We start from the raw sequence: 21,441 nt of genomic DNA, 5'->3' as shown, positions 1-21,441 counted from the left end.
GGGCTGGACGTAATTTTGAAATAGCAGTGTGATATCTGGAAACAAAACTTGGTTGCTCTAGCTCTTATAGTCTCTGAGAACTAGGCGCTCATCAAGATGGACGGACGGACGGACAGACAGACATGGCTATATCGACTCGGCTATTGATGCTGATCAAGAATATATATACTTTATGGGGTCAGAAACGATTCCTTCTCTGCGTTGCACACATCCGCTTTTACCAAAAATCTAATATACACCTTAACTCTTCAAGTACGGGTATAAAAAGCTGCTTACTTTTCATTTCGACGAGGATTTTGTTGCCGGTTTGAAAACGCAAAAAATTTTTATAATAAAAATCAAAAATTAATTCTTATTTCATAATTTTTATTATAAAAATTATGAGTCTTACGGTCTTTGCTAAAAACTCTTAGTGAAGATGGTTTCTTTTAATTATAATTATTCTTTTGTTTCATTTATAATACAAATAAAAAAAAATGTATTCAAAAAATTTAAAATCGGTCCTTTGATTACAGTTAGCTGTAAATTTTCAAGCTAGAAATGACTACATTTCAGCGCACCACCTCAGTGCAAGTAAAGGTTAAATGAAACATTCCGAACGATAAAAGAGTTGAGCAAAATAAGTAAAACTTAATAAGTATATTTACCTAAACATTCTAAATAATTGATCGATTTCAGAGTCACCTTGGAAAAGCGGTTTTCGCGTTGCCATTTCGGCAAAAATGCATCCAATTGACCATATGTCGACGGGACATGAATATCGGGGAGAGCCCAGTAATACCTCAGGTGCTCTGTACCACAGAGTAACAATTTCATGAGTGTATATGCGTACTGGAATGCCAAAAGATCTTCCCAGCCCAAAGTCGGCTACTTTAATTATACCATTTTTGTCAATCAGTAAATTTTGAGGTTTCAAATCCCGATGCAATACTCTTCGACGATGGCAGAATAAAATAGCGCTTGTTATTTGAAACAAATAGCTTCGCACAAGTTTGCTGTCCATAAGTTTCTCTGGCGGTAACGAGTCCATATATTTCTTAAGATCCATTGATAAAAATTCAAATATCAAATAAATGCGGTTTTCCTCCATTAATACATCTTCCAAACAGACGATATTTGAATGTTTTAGTTCTTTAAGTAAAGAAATTTCTCTGAAATAAAAACGATAATTAAATATTATAATTGTGTCGAAATATTTAAAGCATTACACTACTCAACAAAATTGAACTTTTTCTTTCCGCTGTGGACCAAAATGACTTTTTATGATAAATTTCAGGACTTACAAATTTTTGTAGTACTTTTTTTTATGGTTTAATTTTTTTAAAGAATTTTTAAAATCAGGTATTTTTTCATGTTTTTTTTCAGAGGTAGTGCTTCTATTTTTTATACAACTTAAGTATCTTATATCTGGTTGCATAGAACTTTGCAGTTCTGACAAGCTGACAACGGCTATGAATCCGACCTAGACATTTTGAAGCTGCAGCTTAACGCCTGGAAGATATTAAGTTTTCTTCATTCTGGCTATAATTATGATCCGATCCGATTCAAATTCGGCAATCTGGTAGACATGGTCATTCTCTACGATACTGTGTTTTTAGTTTTAGCGTATCTTTAAAATTGTGCCTGCCAGAGATTTTCGTCCTTTGTGGAGGCGGAAGGGGGCGGGGCGAAATACACTGGTAGCAGTGTGATATCACATGAGTCTGGAAACCAAATTTGGTTGCCGTAGCTCTTATAGTCTCTGAGATCTAGGCGCTCATCGAGACAGACAGACAGATAGACGGACAGACATACATGGCTATATCGACTCTGCTAGTAATGCCGCACCTCACTACTTTCAAAACTCTTTTTGAGATATTTCTAGTCCTTCAAATTGAACAAGTGATACCTTTTTAAATAGACAGGAATGTTACTATTAGAAAACCGAAGAAATATCAATACATTTGAATTCCATTTTCTTTTTTTACATGACATAAGCCGAATACACATGAACTTTGCTGTTCAATGAAATAGTAGTGTTTTTTTAGAACATTGAAAACAACAACGAATCTCAAATAAAAACATATATTTCATATTCTTCATGTTTCTTGAGCTTTAATATTTAGTTTTTAATCAATTTGGTTTTCATTGCGAACTTGCACCGGCCGGATATGGGTCATTAATCTCTTGCCAACGCTTCAATAGGATTTGAGCCAATAATCCATGAACCACTTGCTAAAACTTGGCTCTGGTTCACGGATTTGCGGTGTCAACAATGTATTTGGTATTCTCCCATAAGATTTCGATGAGATTAATATCCGGTTTAACAGTTGGCCATGGCAAAACGTCGATCTTTTCCGATAACAATTAATTCCTAGCGAGCTTTTCTGGGTATTTTAACTCATCCTGTTAAAAGATCCTTTTAACATGAATTTTTCAACTGTAATATGAATGTAATGTATTCTAAAGTATGCCTACATTCAAAGTTTTGCTCAAAACCATACTATACTCAAACGCCAGGCTAGAAAGTACTAGCTCATATGAGCTGGGCCCCATAAGGCTCAGCCTAGCATGCCCAATGCTATATTTTTCATGATTTTAGGTGGTAATCGGATTTCTGTGAATGCCAAACATATTCTTTTGGGTCTATTTTACCAAATAATACAACTTTACTATCATCAGTAAAAAGTATTTTTATACCCGTACTCAAAAAAGAGTTAAGGAGTATATTAGATTTGTGGTAAAAGTGGATGTGTGTAACGCAGAGAAGGAAAATTTTCCGACCCCATAAAGTATATATATTCTTGATCAGCATTAAAAGCCGAGTCGATATAGCCATGTCTGTCTGTCCGTCTTTTTTGATGCCTGGATCTCAGAGACTATAAAAGCTAGAGGAACCAAATTTGGTTTTTCAAAATTTCGCCCCGCCCCTTCCGCCACCACAAAGGACGAAAATCTGTGGCATCCACAATTTTTAAGATACAATAAAACTACGCAGTATCGTAGAGAATGACCATATCTACCAGATTGCCGAATCTGAATCAGATCGGATCATAATTATAGCCAGAATGAAGAAATTCATTTTCAGTTGCTTCCCCTTCCCCCTCCGGCAAACAACAACGCAACTCATTTTCCTTCTCGCTCGCACACTCTGCCGCGTTCAGTGCACGAGCAACCCCTAGCGGAGAAGATGTAGAATATGAATGGTACATCTATAATCTACATGTTAGATGTAAAATTTACATTGTAGATGTAGATAGCTGATGTAGCAAAAAAATGTAAAATGTAAAATTTTTTTTTTCCAAAATTCTAAAAAATCATAAGCTCAAAAATGTATAACTGACTGAGTACGGGTATAAGTAGAGTCGCGTCCCCAGAAGCGACTCACACGTTCCTTCTCGTTTTCACTGTGACACAGGCCATTCCACATGCGTTTTTCCAAACTGAAGTCGTGCACCCATGTACTCTCAGACCCAAACGCGGAGCTTTCTGGGACTTCTTGCATTCAAATAATGTGGAATCAACCGTCTACGAACTGTCACATCACTGACACGGCGATTAAAATTTTTTTCATAATTTTTGAGGATATTGAAGGAATGGTCTTGCCTTCGACCATCGCCGACCATCCTCTAAAAAATAAGTTTTTCGCATACAAAATTGATTTTCAGAGAAATTCTTATAGTGAATTGGGTTAAATACAATAGTGAGAGTGCATACAACTTAATTTTCAATCCCATTATACCTCCTGCCTAAAGTTTTTAGTCTAAATCTTAGGTCTCCTCTTCTAGACCGAGCAATGATTTCTTCAACGCTCCAAAATCAAAAGTACCGCTATGTACAAAACTTTCTTTCATCAAATTATTTGATAACCAACTTGAGCTTACGGGTGGTGACATATTTATGTTAATTTGCATTGTTTTTTCATTTTTAAAAATAAATTTATCCCAGCACTACTATTTCATTGAACAGCAGATATCATGGGTAGTTGTCTAAAGTCATGAAAAACAAGAAGATGGAATGCAAATGTAATGGAGTTTCTTCAAGTTTCTAATGCTTACATTCCAGGCTTTCCGTCAAGGTATCACTTGTTCAATTTGAAGTAGAGCTGTAAAACCATCGACGATAGTCGCGATAGTATCGATGGTGGCTGGCTGCGGGTCATCATCGATGGTTTTTTTCCACCATCGATGTATCGCGTAGTAAGTTGCATCTACTTGCAGAAGCGTGGGTTTTAAAATATCAAGAATACAAATTAAGAAACGCAGTAAAAATGGACAAGTTTATGACTACAAAAGCAGGTAAGTTAATATAATGAATGGGTGTACGTATCCTTTCATGTTCTTTCTTGAATAGATAACAACAACAACGACATCAAGGCAAGTCCATCGACAAAAGAAAAAAAGTGTTGTTTTCCGGGGTGTGGAAATACTTCAAACGTGCTCCAGATGGTTCTTCTGCTAGGTGCAATTTATGTACCAAATCTTATCGTACCAGCGGTAGCACGTCCAATTTAAAGGACCATCTATCGAGGATACATCCAAGTTACAAATCTTCTGAGGACGTATGAGGCCACATCAAAGCGTAAGCATGACATCGATCGGGCAGTGGCAAAAATGATCGCCACGGACGTTCAGCCCCTTTTAATCGTAAAAGACGAGGGCTTTGTCAGCCTCTTGAAATTGTTGGATCCGAAGTACAAGGTACCCAGTACCCAGTCGGTATCAGATTCGGGACATACATATCAAGGACATGCATGGTCCAAAAACTTCAAGAAATTTTGAGTATTATTGATTACTGTTCAATAACGACAGACGGATGGACATCGACGAAAGCAAACACAAATTATTTGACAATAACGAGCCATTTCATAGTTGATTTCGAACTGAAGTCAGTTGTTTTGTCCACTATGCGAGCGCAATCACACTGGACTAAATATTGCAGAAACTTTAGAATGGATGGAAGATTTTCGAAATAGTGGTTGCAATAGCGACGGACAACGCGGCTTCAATGGTAAATGCATGCAATACGCTCAAGACACGCCATTTGGGATGCTTCGCGCATACCCTTAATCTTGTAGTACAAGATGTACTATCATCTCCAGTTTTTAAGCTGCACTTTTAAAATGCAAAGCAATTGTGACTTTTTTTTAAAAGCAGCGCCACTGCGTATGCCAAATTGAAAACCGCACAAGGAGACCAGTCAAATAGTCTTATCCAAGAAGTGCCCACACGCTGGAACAGCGCCTTTTTGTAACTGAAACATGAAATTTCTTCAGTTCTGCTCAATACTCTGAGGTCAGAGCAGATGCTTAAGGCGGAAGAAATAAACCTGCTTAGTGACATATGCGAGTTGCGCAACATTTTTGCCGATGCTCCACATTATGTGTCTGGCGACACAAAGGTGACCATTTCCTTAATAATACCGGTGACTTGCGGATTGTTTTTGAGTCTGGAAAAAGAGGCAACGAAATTGCAAACCATTGAGGGAGACCAAGTCCGTATATTATTGAAGGAAAGGGTTGAAGCGCGATTGTTCAAATTTGAAACAGGACCGTCACAAGGATTGCCACCATGTTGGATCCTCGGTTTAAAAAGGAGGCCTTCAGAGTACCTTTAAATGCTGCGGAAGCCATGAAAGCATTGGAGGACGAGCTAACACTCTGTCCCATCATCTCAGTAGAGCCAGACGAACTACCATCGAGCTAAGTGCAGACATTGTCCTTAATTGGGTACGTCCAGGAAAAATGTCAATCCAAAATCAAGAACAAGAGGGTGGACTCAATCCTGGCGCTTAGACAGTACACAGAAAGTACACAGTTCCCAAAGAACGGTAGATCTCAACTTTTTATTTAATTTTTAACCATTATTAATCATTAATATTCCCGAAAGACGGGCACAACATTTTTATTTAATGTTTAATCTTTATTCATCAATATTATCAATAAATAGTTTAAAATTAAATGGGTGTTGAATATTTGTTCCAGTTAGTTAAAAGTATTATCTTTAAGAAAATATAACAAAATATGTAAGCTGTCAAACTATTTTATATTATGCCTTTTTAAAAATTGCAACATGGGCTTTTATTTTTCTGCAGCTGTATATATGCCAGGAAATCTGAATTGTTTAATCAAAATAGGTTTAAAAAGACAAACAAAAATTTTTTTTTAATAATTTGTTTAGGTCGATACTATCGAAAATATTGATGGTTTGGACTATTACTATCGAAAACATCGAATGGGGCCACTATCGAGGTTTTTACAGCTCTTCACCTTATCTACAGGCAACAGCAATTCATATAAAAATTCAGAGCGGCTACCTAAACCTAGCCGCGGTATACTGCCCACCACGCTTCTGCATTTCCGAAACAGAATTTGTAACATTCTTCGACCTACTAGGTGACCGATTTATAGCAGCTGGTGACTACAATGCCAAGCACACCCATTGGGGATCTAGACTTACCAACCCGAAAGGAAGACAACTATATAACGCTATAATAACGCCACGAAACAAGCTAGAGTTTATCTCTCCGGGCAAGCCCACATATTGAACCACAGATCCAAACAAGCAACCCGACTTGATTCATTTTGCAGTTACACGAAGGGTGCTGCAAGCTCAGATTAATGTAGATCACTTAACAGATCTATCATCGGATCACTCGCCCATTCTACTTCACCTTTACGACCATCCACAGCTTTCGGAACGCCCACACTTTCTAACTTCTAGCAATACAGATTGGCTCAAATACAGGAAGTACATAAGCTCTCATATTGATAGCTGCCCAAACATTAATTGTAAAGATTGATACATTCCTCAATGTCACTGGCGGCAAAACACTCAACACCAATATTAGTGGCAAGCACACAGATCACCTGCCTCGAAAGAGCGGCTAAAAATAGCCAACCACCTACAACGCAGCGCCCTAGAAGATGAAAAAAACCGAGCTTAAATATGCTATATGGAGAAACTCTCCCCAACTAGCAAACGATTCTTACTGTGGAAAGCAAAATGAAGGCGTATGCCCACCAATCGAGAGTGAATCACCTTTGCGTACACAAACAGGAGAGTGGGCTCGCAGCAACAAAGAGAAGGCAAATACATTTGCCGTCCATCTAGAAAACGTTTTCAAACCACACCCATCAACAAATAGCTTTTTGCTCCACCAACCAACAATCCCGAAGCTACTCCGCCTATCATATTCCAATCAGGAGAAGTCACACAGAAGTCACATTAAAGGCCAAATCTCAAAGCAAAATAAAGCTCCGGGCCACGATTTGATCTCCCCTAAAATGATCATAGAATTGCCGAGCTGTGCAGTGTATTTCCTTACTGTGATATTCAACAGCATGATGAAATGGGGCTATTATCCTCAAGAATGGAGGAAATCAGTCATCACAATGATCCATAAAGCCGGAAGAGACAAGTCCAAGCCATCATCATATAGACCTATCAGCCTACTGCCTTGCCTATCAAATATATTTGAAAAGCTGCTCCTGAATCGTATCCAACAACACCTACACATCAACGGTGCCATCCCGACTAACCAATTTGGATTTCGCGAAAAACACGGAACCATTGAACAAGTAAACCGTATAACCTCTGAGATACGAAATGCATTTGAAAGACGGGAGTATTGCTCCGCTGTTTTCCTGGATGTCGCCCAGGCTTTCGACCGCGTTTGGTTAGATGGCTTAATCCACAAAATTAAAATATTATTTCCACAGAACATCCATGGAATATTGGAGTCATACCTACAGCAAAGAAGTTTCGCAGTACGATGCAAAGATTTCCTCTCTGAATATCATCCAATTGAAGCTGGTGTACCGTAAGGCAGCGTGCTTGGACCGACACTGTATATCATATTCACAGAAGATCTACCGACAAACAGCCTAACAACAACTTCGACATTTGCTGATGATACTCCCATATTAAGTCGCTCCAAGTGCCCAAGAAGGGCCACGGATCACTTATCATCTCATCTCTGGGCCTTAGAAAAATGGCTAGCAGACTGGCGGATACATGTAAATGAGCAAAAGTGCAAGCATGTCACCTTAACGTTAAACAGCCAAGCTTGCCCTCCATTATGTCTGAACAATATCAACATTCCACAAACCACCGAAGTAACATACCTTGCTGTTCATCTGGATAGAAGGCTTACTTGGCGTAAACACATCGAAGCGAAGAGAAATCTACTTAAATTTAAAGCTAGTAATCTACATTGGCTAATAAACACCCGTTCACCACTACAACACTACACTACTACCAGTACAAAGTACTTTTGTACAATGCAGTTCTCAAACCCATCTGGACATACGGCTCTGAGCTATGGGGAACTGCTTGCGTTAGTAATTTAGAAATAATCCAGAGAGCTCAATCGAAGACGAATGAAAATATCCATAAAGTATAAAATGTAGGATCACTACTATTTCATTGAACACAGCTGTATATCTTACTGGCTATTTTAAGGGATAATTTAGGGAAATTTTCGAATTTTATGCTCTAATTATAATAATCTTTATCTAGGATATGAAAAAGGGTCGTATTGAGCGTAATTAGACCTACAGAAGGGTAAACGAAAAGTACGAAAGGTACGGGTTGGTCTAAGGGGAACAGAGAAGTCAAGCTGGCCAAGAAGTCAGCAAGCCCAACTAGGAGCTTGTGTAGAAACATAACGCCGTTACAAATACTGCGATGGCGCAATGAAGGGAGGTCTAAAAGTTGTAGCATCGATTTATAAGGTGGCAAGATTCTATCCGAGTCCCAGTTAAAATTACGCAATGCAAAAATTAAAAATTGTTTTTGGACCGATTCGAGAATGGACTGTTGCTCCTTGTACTGTGGACTCCACACACAAGAACAATATTCCAGAATCGGACGAGCCAAGAAAACGTACAGTGTTTTGGTGACAAATTCCTTAGACTAACGCTTTATAAACGCTAGAACACCCTTAGCTTTATTTACAGTTACAGCTATATGGCTATTAAAACACAGTCTATGATCGAAAATAACTCCAAGGTCATTTGAGCTCGAAATTCGTTCGAGAGCATGATTTTCTAGAGCGTACGAGACAAAGTGTGGAGCGCGACGGTAAAATGTCAAAAGTTTGCATTTAGAAAAGTTCAGAAATAGGAGATTTTTTTAACCGCAAATTAGCAACTCATTTAAGTCGAGGTGAAAGCGTTTGTGCAGGTACCAATCAGAGTAGGAGGGATAGATAGTTTAGAAGAGTATGTTATAACTTGAGGAAGGTCATTCACAAATAAGATAAAAAGAAGTGGACCTAAATGACTACCGTGTGGCACTCCTGATGTAACATTGACAACATTTGACAACACATTACTAAACAAAACACGTTATGTGCGGGAAACCAATTAAAGAAAGCTTGTGAATGAGCAGAGAATGGTTCACGGAGTCAAAAGCCTTGCTGAAATCCGTGAAAATTACGTCTGTTTGTAGTGAGCTTTGAAATCCTCGGTTAATTGCAGAAGAGAACTCGGTAGTCCCTTGAGGGATGAGTTTGACGAGTGCGTGGTCATGCTGGAGATTCGCATGAAGCGAGAGTTAAACAAGCGGCAGCCCACAATGATACCATGTTCAACAATGCGGGCGGACCATGTAGGAGAGGCCCCAACTACGGTCGTCGTGCAAAGTCGGCCACGCCTGCCGGAGTTGAAGCTTCCTGAGTTCGGTGGGGGCTACGCTCAGTATTCCTCGTTTTGGGGCATGTTCTCCTCCATTATAGATAAGAACCCTGACCTTACAAATGTCGAGAAGCTTCAGCATTTACGATCATGCCTAAAGGGACCAGCGCTGGACACGATCTCGTCGCTGGAATTTAGCCACGCCAGCTATCCTATTGCTCTAGATTTACTCAGCAAACGATTTAATAACAAGCGTCTCATCTTTCAGGCACATGTCACAGACATTCTGAGCTTGCAGCGTGTCGAGGCCTCATCTGTTTCCCAACTACGGTCTCTTTCGGATACAGTTAATGCCAATCTGCGGGCGTTACAAAGTATGGGGACAAAGGAGCAGATTGCTGACTGCATCTTAATACACAGCCTACTACAGAAGGTGGACAGCGCCACACAAACCAAGTGGGAGGAATGCTCGTCGTTGGATAGCATACTCTCTAGCCAGCAATTCGCCACGTTTCTGGAGCAGAGATGCCAGAGGTTGGAAACCCAAGAGCACGCAAATGATATGTACACCCAGAGCAGTCGGAAACACTGTCTAATCGCAACCAGCTCCAAGGTCTGTACATTCTGCGGTGATCCAGGACACTCCATTTATGCGTGTTCACAATTTGGGAATCTTTCCGCTCAACTTCGGCTTCAGGAAACTAAGAAGCTGTCACTGTGCACCAACTGTCTCCGAGCAGGCCACACGCAGGGTGCATGTCATTCTCGATCCTGCCGAATATGTGGTGCCATACATCACACTCTACTTCACTTCGAGTCCCCGTCTTACGGTTCTCAATCCATTCTGCCATCACTGTCACATTCTACATCAGCTCCGCAATTGCCCGCGGGACCCTCTGGCGTTGTACATACTGCAACAGCGTCAGCCACATCGCTTTTGGCCCAGAGTCACAGGCAGGACATCGTACTTCTTGCCACTGCCATAATCAGCGTAAGGAATCGCTCTGGTACACTCATTCCATGCCGTGCCTTGCTTGATTCTGGATCGCAGGTGCATCTCATCACTTCTCGCCTGGCTCAGCAGTTGCAGCTTCAAAGGAAAGAGTCGGATGTTTTGGTGATTGGTCTCGGCGAGTCGCGTGCCACATCGGAAGGATGCTGCGTAGATATCAACCTGGAATCACGCACATCAAGTTATGCCACGACCATTTCGGCAGTAGTTGCTCCCACCATTACGTCCAGTCAACCTAACTGCAATATCGACCTAAACAGCTGGAACATTCCCTGCAACACACAGTTATTGGAGCGGGACTGTTCTTTGAGCTTCTCTGCATTGGCCAAATCCAATTGGGAGCTGGTCTGCCACGTCTTCAGGAAACCAGGATAGGATGGATAATTGCAGGAGAGATGTCTCAGTCTCGCGCATCAGATCCACTTTCTCCTGTGTTATTTTCAGTTAACCAGTCTAAAGTGCCCCCTCGCACGAGCATTGGACCTCTTCGTCGAGTCAGGCATGGTTTCCGGAGTGGCTATACTAAAGACGTCACCTGGATCAACAAAGGAAATGTGGCTGCCAAAGAAGGATGTGAAAGACCCGTGCTCTTCAACGGGGGAGTATGTTCGGCTAAGCGCCGGCCCATGGCAGAACAAAGAGTAGTTGATCATCTCTTAATCTAATGTCTCTCTTTATAACCGTTTGTTTGCTTGTACTTATGCTCTTGCTGGTGCGTTGCTCTTTCTCGGCGTTAGTCAGCCGCTGTGGGGGAGGCTCATCAGAAAAAGCAGACCACACTTCAAATTCGATCATCACCGTAGTAAAACGTTTGGCTGTCTGGCACAGTGACCTGCCTGCCACAGAGTTTTAAACTAAACCTAACATAAACATATCAACTTCAACAGTCTTGAACCGGCCCCCGCGTCTTCAATCGACCCATCATTAACTCTCGTTATTAAATTCGCACACCTTTCGCTAGTTTTGGATAATAAAATAAATTGTGAATATATTAACTGAACAATCATCGTCTCTTAAATAATCTTGCAAAACAACGCTACTGAAGAAAGACATTAGATTAGGGCCGGCGCTTAGCCGATTAACCCAATTAACTAAAAGAAGTAGACTGGAAATCGATTTTGTATGCGAAAAACTTATTTTTTAGAGGATGGTCGAAGGCAAGACCAGGCCTTTAATATCCTCAAAAATTATGAAAAACATTTTAAATCGCACTGTCAGTGATGTGACAGTTCTTAGACGGTCTATTATACATTATTTGAATGCAAGAAGTCCCAGAAAGCTCCGCGTTTGGATTTGAGAGTACATAGGTGCACGACTTCAGTTTGGAAAAACGCATGTGGTCTGGCCTGTGTTCACAGTGACAAAGATGCTTTTGACTGATGATAGTAAAGCTGTATTATACGGTAAGATAAACTCAAAAGATTATGTTTGGCATTCACAGAAATCCGATTACCACCTAAAATCATGAAAAATATAGCTTTGGGCATGCTAGGAGTACTTTCTAGCTAGTACTTTCTAGCCTGGCGTTTGAGTATATTATGGTTTTGAGCGAAACTGTGTATGTAGGTATACTTTAGAGTACATTACATTCATATTACAGTTGAAAAATTCATGTTAAAAGGATCTTTTAACAGGATGAGTTAAAATACCCAGAAAAGCTCGCTAGGAATTGATTTTTATCGGAAAATATCGACGTTTTTCCATGGCCAACTGCTGGATATAATCTCATCGAAATCTTATGCTGGAATACCAAATACATTGTTGACACCGCAAATCCGTGAACCAGAGCCAAGTTTTAGCAAGTGGTTCATGGATTATTGGCTCAAATCCTATTGAAGCGTTGGCAAGAGATTAATGACCCATATCCGGCCGGTGCAAGTTCGCAATGAAAACCAAATTAATAAAAAACTAAATATTAAAGCTCAAGAAACATGAAGAACATGAAATATATGTTTTTATTTGAGTTTCGTTGTTTTTTTTTAATTTTCTAAAAAAACACTACTATTTCATTGAACAGCATATTTTATGGGTATTCGGCTTATGTCACGTAAAACAAAAAGATGGAATTCAAATGTATGGACATTTCTTCGGTTTTCTAATGCTAACAGTCCAGTCTATTTAAAAAGGTATCACTTGTTCAATTTGAAAGACTAGAAATATCTCAAAAAGAGTTTTGAAAGTGAAAGGAAATGATTATGTTTGATTACATGGGGATGGGGGGGTCTTGGACAATGATTACGTTATCATTTTAAAGAGTTTTTTTTTATTGAAAGTATTTATTCAAAAATTTATTTCGCGCTGATTATTCCGCCAGTAAGTACCAAATGCAACCAAATTTGTTTATATATATATTTTTTCTTGTGATTACGTAATCATGGGGGGGGGGTTCCTTGAATGATTACTTTTGATTATCAGGGGGGGGAGGGGGTCAAAAATCATCGAAAACGTGATTACGTAATATATGGACAGCCTCTTAGTAATCATTTTTTTCTATGGCATACCCGTACCCGTACTCAAAAAGAGTTAAGGGGTATATTAGATTTGTGGGTTGATGCGTGTAACGCAGAGAAGGAAACGTTTCCGACCCCATAAGGTATATATATTCTTGATCAGCATCAATAGCCGAGTCGATAGAGCCATGTCTGTCTGTCCGTCTTGTTTGTCGCCTGGATCTCTGAGACTATAAGAGCTAGGGCAACCAAATATGGTTTCCAGACTCATGTGATATCACACTGCTACAAGTTTATTTCAAAATTTTGCCCCTCCCCTTCAGACCACACAATGGACGAAAATCTGTGGCAGCCACAACTTTGAAGGTACGACAAAACAAAAACGCAGTATCGTAGAGAATACCCATATCTACCAGCAGACTGCCGAATCTGAATCAGATCGGATAATTAATATAGCAAGAGTAAAGAAACTAATTTTGAGTTTCTTCCCCCACCTTCTCCAGCACGAGACCACGCTAGTCATTCTCTTCCTCGCTTGCACACACTCTGCCCTGTGCAATGCGCGGCCCTTGCGGAGATAATGTAGAATCTACATTGTCTATGTATAATCAACATTTCAGATGTGAAATCAACATTGTAGATGTAGATAACAGATGTAGCAAAAACGAGAATGAATGTGTGAGTCGCTTCTGGGGCCGCGACTGTACTTTTACACCCGTACTCAGTCAGTATATACATTTTTGAGCTTATGATTTAAGGCCTGTCTCCAGCACCGCGGAAAATTCTGGCGAGGAATTTACTAGTTATTCCGTGAGGGTGTGGAACATAGCTAAAACAGGGTTGATGAATCAGCTGTGTTTTGTAAACAGAGCCGATTGTGAAATTCAACTGAAATTAAAAAAGGAAAAAATTCACTCTTACGATCAAGTGATTGTGTTGGTGGCGGCATACATTGTTGCTTAACAAAAAATAATAATTTGCATCTCTATTTTTTGTTTTGCGAACAGTTTTTGCCTACATCTTGCACCATTCACTTCAGGAATAATTGTTGAACATATATTCCTGAGCTGGGTGTCAGCTGTTCCCTCAGTCCACATACGGTCCCGATATGCAACTATCGATATAAATCTGTGGATTCCGCTCGTGTTGCTGGATACACACTCCAGGAAAACGTAAACGAAAAATTCCTGCCGCAGTCTTTTTTTATCTGTTATCTACATCTAAAATTTATATAATACATCTAACATGTATATTCTACATGTACCATTTAGATTCTACATCTTCTCAGAAAGCGGGCGCTCGCGTACATAACGAGGCAGAGTGAGCGAGCGAGAAATAGAATGAGTAGCGGGTCTCTTACTGGAGGAGGCGGGAGGAGAAACTGAAAATCAATTTCTTTACTTTGGCTTTAATTATGATCCGATCTGAGTCAGATTCGGCAATCTGGTAGATATGGTCATTCTCTACGATACTGCGTTTAGTTTTATCGTATCTTTAAAATTGTGCCTGCCACAGATTTTCATCCTTTGTGGGGGCGGCGCAAAATTTTGAAATATTCTTCTAGCAGTGTGATATCACATGAGTCTGGAAATCTCTAGCTCTTATAGTCTCTGAGCGCTCATCAAGACGGACGGACAGATGGACATGGCTATATCGACTTGGCTATTGATGCTGATCAAGAATATATATACTTTATGGGGTCGGAAACATTTCCTTCTCTACGTTGCACACATCCACTTTTACCACAAATAGAATATACCCCTTATCACTTTTTTGAGTACGGGTATAAAAATGTAAAATATTTAAAAATTGTACATAAATCATAAGCTCACAAATTTATATACGGACTGAGTACGGGTATAAAAGTAGAGTCGCGTCCACAGAAGCGACTCACACGTTCCTTCTCGGTTTTTTGTGTATAGGTGAATCAATACAGCGTCGGTTAAGGTATTGCTCATTAAAATCTATGGAGAGACGACGGATCTAAAAGTGGTTGACCAACCCTCCAAAAATCAAATTTTACCGCTTAAAACGTTGCTGGTCCAACGTTTTGGGCCCTTTCATAATTTTTACTCAAAATCTGAAGTTAATATATCAAAAATAAAATAACGTGGACAAGAAAATTGTATCACCTTTCACAGTATTTTTGATTCGTGGTGATAGAATGGATATACATGATACTGCGAATCAAAGTTGATGTTTTCTAACATTTTTAGAGTTTCTGCAACTGAGGCGTTTAATTTTCGTAGGGTATTGATTTATTTTAAGATATGAACTTTTTAGCGCCAACTATTCTTAACAAAATAAGCTACCAATAAATAAAATTGTTCAAAGAATGCCAACAGTATGGTTTTGTTAGTAAATGTACCATTTTATATATCACAAAGAAATGCTTCTTTACTTGGTATGTAATTCCAATATTGCTACATGTAAAATTCCAAAATGTCAAAACAAGCATTGCTTCGAGGTCCAGCAACGGTAAAATGTGATTTTCGGAGGGTTGGTCAAACAATTTAAGATCCGTCGTCTCTCCATAGATTTAATAGGTAATACCTTAAACGACGCCGAATTTACGCATCTATACACAAAAATATAAAGGAACCACGATACAATTTTTTTTCGACTTTTCCTGAGTTTTTAAAGTCAAAATTTCGTAAAAAAAAATACCGCACAAAAACCATAATTTTTGCATTTGAAAGCTTTGGGTCCAAATTTCTATCATCAATTAACTTTTTAGAGTTTTTTGCAACCAGATGTAAGATTCTTGAGTTATGTGAAAAAAGAAGCGCTACCTCTGAAAAGAGAATACAAAAAAAACTAGTTTTAAAAATTCTTAAAAAAAAAGTTCTGCTATAGAAAAAAAAATATCATCAAACAATTTCTAAGCCCCAAATCTTTCAGAAAAAGTGTGTTTGGTTCCTTGACAGGGGTAGTACAATGTATGATTGCTCTATAGTTTCGTATTAGAAACATATTTTTTAGCTGTAGCGCAAAGATTTTATATAGGGTTCATCTCTGAGTTCATATCAGGCCAATACATAACATTTAATACACTGTTCTCAAACCCCTTTCGAGCTTCCTTGCTGGTCTGTTTTGGATAATTGTCTTGTCTGGACATTGATATGCAATGACTGCACCATCAAGTGGCCCATGCGACACCAAGCCGAACCGTTTGCGGACCCAGGCAGCGAGCCCAACCGACCGGGGGCGCGCCAGACGCGGACGCGGTTACCGAACCGATCGCGAGAAGAGGTAGACTAAAATCGGGGGGGGGGGGGGGGGGGGGGGGGGGGGGGGGGGGGGCGGGGGCGCGGGGGGGGGGGGGCGGGGGGGGCCGGGGCGGGGCCACCGACAACCAGGTAATCCTCGGAACCACCGCAGAGGCTATAAGGAGCCAAAAAGGGGCTGGAGCGATGAAATATCATTACTTTGCATTTCGAGGCATTTAGGTGTAACATATTTGCACAACACCATGATTGAAAGTTATTGAGATCGGACTGCAAGCGAGAGTGAAATGAAATGTCCTTATACTGGACACAAAGTTTAACATCATCCGCATACATGAGTACTCGAGAGTTTGTTAATACTGAAGGCAGATCATTAATAAAGAGTGTGAATAGTAGGGGGCCTAGATGGCTGCCCTGTGGTACTCCAGAAGTAACCTTAACAGGTGAAGAGAAGGAGTTTTTGAAGAGGACTCTTTGAGACCTAGAACAAAGGTAGCTAGAAATCCATCTCAAAAGATTAGGCGGAAACCCTAAAAGGTCAAGTTTTTGTGCTAAAAGGGAATGGTTTACAGAATCAAATGCTTTACTAAAATCAGTGTAAATGACATCCGTCTGCAAGTTACCTTGAAAGCCTTTAATGATAAAAGAGGTAAACTGTAATAAATTTGTGGTTGTTGATCGTCGCCTTATAAATCCGTGCTGAGACGGAGATGTAAGTGATTTGCAGAGATGTTGCAAAGCGGAGTTACAATTTTTTCAAACATTTTAGGAATAGCAGATAACTTAGATATACCTCTATAAGATCTTGAAGCAGTGAGCTTTCATTTAACAAGGGGCTGAAAATGCCATTCGACTTTGGTAAACTGTATGGATACGGCTGACCAGAGTAGCTTTCATGAGAATAGGTTGTTTGGAAAAAGTTGGCAAAAAGATCGGTAATTGCCTGATCATTGTTTGCTGACATATTGAGAAATGATAGCGAGGATGGATGTGCGGACGTTCTACGCTTTCTATTTACGAAGCTGTTAAACTGTTTAGGGCTCTGTGAAAGTCGTATCCTGCATCGAGATAGGTAATTTTTATAGCATTGAGCATTAAGAATGGAGAAATTTGACCGAGCTATTACATAGCGAGAAAGAGAAGAGGGAGAACCAACTTCTCGAAATTTGTTATAAAGTCTTGATTTTAAATTTTTTAAACTGGATAACTCTTTGGTAAACCAAGGAGGCTTTCCAGATCTAACCGGACAAGAAAGTGGGACACAAGAATAAAAAAATGTGTCAAGTACATTGTAAAAAATGTTTGTGCCTTTCATAACGTCAGTGCACAAGTACAGAGCGGACCAATCGAAATCCCTAATGAGGTTGTTAAGCTTCGTAAACTCGGCTTTACGAAAGCAGCGGACACGTTCAGATAGCCTACCCGTTCGATCCAATACAATATCGACCAACACTTCAAATATAGGATGGTAGGAGTCTTCAGGTATATGGTCGGATCCGTGACAAAGCACAGATCAAGCAATCGACCCAAGGAATTTTTCACATGGTTGACTTGAGACAGGGATAGGTCTAGCAAGCCGTCGATAAAGTCATGTCGTGACATGGGCAAAAGGTTATTAGACTCGTTTACCGAAGATCAAACAGTACCTGGCAAATTGAAATCACCAAGAACTATCATATGGTCTTTATCTGATAGCGAGGAAGAAACAGTTTGTAAAGCGGACAGGTGATGCTCGTATATTAAGATATCCGAGGGATATCTATTTGTGTTCTGCATTCGTTGTCGTCTTACATAAGATCGAGTGCTTTTTCCACAAAAAAAAACAAGATGGCTTTCTTCGGACCACATGATGTTTCTTTGTGACAACTCCCGTGCTATTTTGCATACTGCATTCGCTTTGCCCCATGGCTTGCTTCTAAAGTGGATTTTTTCTCGGAATTTTGGCACTTAATTTATGTTCTTGTAAGCAAGAACTTTGCTCATCCTTGGCGATTTTTTAAGATCCGCTTTTAGCTCTATGGAAGGTTCTTAAGGGTCCTTCTTGCTCTCATCAAGCAGTAGTTTGAACGGAAATGGCAAAATCGCGGCCTTTATTCCACGAGTTTCTTGTTAGTTGCATGTTTCAAAGCATTTCGAATCATTTTAGTTGAGCAATCAACAATTTGCTTCACTTTAAGATGTGTCCTTCTGCAATAAAAGTTTTGATCCTTTTTCTTTTTTCTTTCCCTTAAGCGCTTTCCAAGACCGACAACTACTTGTATTTTGTAACTTTCTTGCTATAATCGACTTAAGCCACCGATTATTAATTTAATCCAGAACATTAAATATCAAAAAGCTCGGAAAAGTAAGTTTTTATAAAGAACGAGAAGTAACGTGCGAGTCGCTTCTGGGGACCCGTACTCAGTCAGTATATACATTTTTGAGAATATGATTTTTTAGAATTTTATAATTTAAAAAAATGTTTTTTTTGCTACATCTGATATCCACATCTACAATGTATATTCTACATCTAACATGTAGATTGTACATGTTCCATTAAGATTCTACATCTCCTCCGCTAGGGGTTGCTCGCGCACTGAACGCGGCAAAGTGTGCGAGCGAGAAAGAGAATGAGTTGAGTGGTCTCTGGCAGGAGGGGGCGGAAGAACCAACAGAAAATAAATTTCTTTATTCTGGCTATAATTATGATCCGATCTAATTCAGATTCGGCAGTCTGGTAGAAATGGTCATTCTCTACGATTTAGTTCTATCGTATCTTTAAAATTGTGCCTGCCACAGATTTTCGTCCTTTGTGGAGGCGAAAGGGGGCGGGCGAAATTTTGAAATACACTTATAGCAGTGTGATATCACATGAGCCTGGAAACCAAATTTGGTTGCCCTAGCTCTTTTAGTCTCTGAGATCCAGGCGTCAAACAAGACGGACAGACTGACAGACAGACATGGCTCTATCGACTCGGCTATTGATGCTGAACAAGAATATATATACTTTATGGGGTCGGAAACGTTTCCTTCTCTGCGTTACACACATCCACTTTTACCACAAATCTAATATACCCCTAACTCTTTTTTGAGTACGGGTATCACAAATTTGAGTGCTATTTTTGTTGCCGTCCTATTTCACTTCTTTTTTGGAAAATTGCCTAAAGTAATAAGAACCGTTGAGAACTTGACAGTAAGTCTACTTCTATCAGAAAGGAGACATGTAAACCTAATTGATATTACAGTAGAGGGCAAAATATGTTGGTTAGAGATCATGTTTTGAAAAAATAAAGACTGTGGTACCGCCGCAACTAAACGTATCGCTTGATTGTGAAAACGGTTTCTTTCCTAATCCGTTGCCTCCTAAGATCATCAATGGCCAAAAGTCTTTTTAAAGGCATTTTTCTTCAGTTTAAGAGCAGATAAGAAAAAAATTAATAACCAATTGTTTTGATATTATAAAATTAATATTCGAATTTATTCTTGGAAGGTGTTACCCTAGCGTTTGTTCGAATTTGGTTTTTGAAAATGCTAAAAAAAAATTCGCTCGGAATTCTGTGGCACCGTTAAAATATTTACGCGGAAATCCTCTGCGCGGATTCCCATTTCGCTCGCGATTTCCATGGCACCCCTATATATAAAAGAAGGAGTGGTGAATTGAGAGAACTAGTGGAAGAGACATATCATATACATGATCATTATTTTGGTACTGCATAAGTGTTATTACAGTTACTACTCGTATAAAATGTTTCATCTCACAAGATTTCGTAATTGTATGGGCAAACAACTACAACAAGCGCATACGGTTATCCACTATCTACATAGTATATATGATTTCAGTTTGGAGTGGTTCCATCGACAGGATAGACCTTATGCAGAGTGTTGGGAAATATGTAAGTAGGCATTATTCTTCATGTATTACAATTAATTCTGTTTCCCCACCACATATGGAAGTACAAATGTATTACCGTCTACATTTGTTAAAAACATAGTTACAATTAATTTTTTTAGAGAAGATCAGAACTGTTTTAACCCATAGTTGGAAGCATCAAGTGCAAAGTCTCTACATTTTATAGTTAAATAGGCAGATGATTTGCCTAAATTTTGAAGAATATATTCTGTGGAATATATGTATTTCATATAGCTTCGATTGGAATAATCGGAAATACTTTCATATTTCACTACAATACATACATAGCTCAAAAAGATCGAAAATACATACAAATGTGCATAGATACATATGTAAATATGTATGTAAATTTATCATTAAGCCGACATGGGCGTCTGGACTTATAGATTCACTGTTTAAAAGCAAGTTTCTCAATTATTTTTGTTATTTAGAACGTACATATATATGTACGTATGTGTCTACATATGTAACGCGAATTTGTTCTTCGAATATTTGTTCGACGAGATTTCGAATGCGGATAGCCGTGTTCAAAATAGATCAGATAAAACATTTATGTTCTGCTCTAACAAACAGACGAATAAATTCGCCTGTGTATGCCATCCATACATACACATGTATGTATGAATAAACATAGCTAATTAATGCTTCCAAATATGTACAAAAGAATATATATATTAAAATAGGCAACATGTTAGGGTGTTAAAAACAAGTACGCGTTACCTGATAGCAGTTGACGGTACGCCTTCGTCGTCAGACTCCAAGCGAATTTTTTTCATTGCTACGATTTGACCTGTGAGTCGATTGCGTCCTTTATAAACCACACCGTAAGTGCCTTCACCAATCTTTTCAATTTTTTCAAAATCTTCCATTTCTCAATTTATGAATAAAATCGCCAATTCAAATTTCCGCGTTATTGAGGCTTCTTCATCTATAAGTTGCCAGACTTTTAAAAACAAAAAATTGAGAATATATCGATTGAGATGGCACTTGGAACACGACACAAGAACAAAAATCGTCTATATATGTATATAATAACGAATTAGGTGTTGCTCGATGTCATGATGGTATAAAATAATGATAAGTTTACATCGCTTGTTGATTCACGCGAGACAGATAGACTGATTTCCACTCATTTGTCTATATAAAATACATATATGTATATTTATAGATATTTTAATTTTAGGAATCCCATTATGATCATATCGAATAAAACAACTATCGATAGATAGCAAAAGAAGGATATTCCG

At 39.1% G+C, this 21,441-nt stretch overlaps 1 protein-coding gene across 4 annotated transcripts in view; it reads right to left on the bottom strand.

Annotated features, from left to right (window-relative positions):
- The window catches only part of LOC111078539 (cyclin-dependent kinase 1), a 46,713-nt gene extending 25,483 nt beyond the window's left edge, over positions 1–21,230 (bottom strand). Inside the window, exons 1-2 of one of the 4 annotated variants that reach the window (XM_041594696.1) lie at positions 20,915–21,145; positions 685–1,151 (exon numbers count right to left, since the gene is read on the bottom strand). In XM_041594696.1, coding sequence (XP_041450630.1) covers positions 685–1,151; positions 20,915–21,063 — 616 coding nt within the window. In that variant the 5' untranslated portion in view covers positions 21,064–21,145. Of the gene's footprint in view, positions 1–647; positions 1,152–19,800; positions 19,916–20,914 lie in introns of those variants that run through there. The other 3 variants (XM_022373260.2, XM_022373262.2, XM_022373261.2) reach the window with 3 other exon arrangements.
- Positions 21,231–21,441: the final 211 nt, after the last annotated feature.

Source organism: Drosophila obscura, unplaced genomic scaffold, assembly GCF_018151105.1.
Source record: "Drosophila obscura isolate BZ-5 IFL unplaced genomic scaffold, ASM1815110v1 contig_31, whole genome shotgun sequence".
Classification (NCBI taxonomy): domain Eukaryota; kingdom Metazoa; phylum Arthropoda; class Insecta; order Diptera; family Drosophilidae; genus Drosophila; species Drosophila obscura.
Note: the sequence above shows the minus strand (reverse complement) of the source record. Positions and strands in the feature narration are given on the sequence as shown.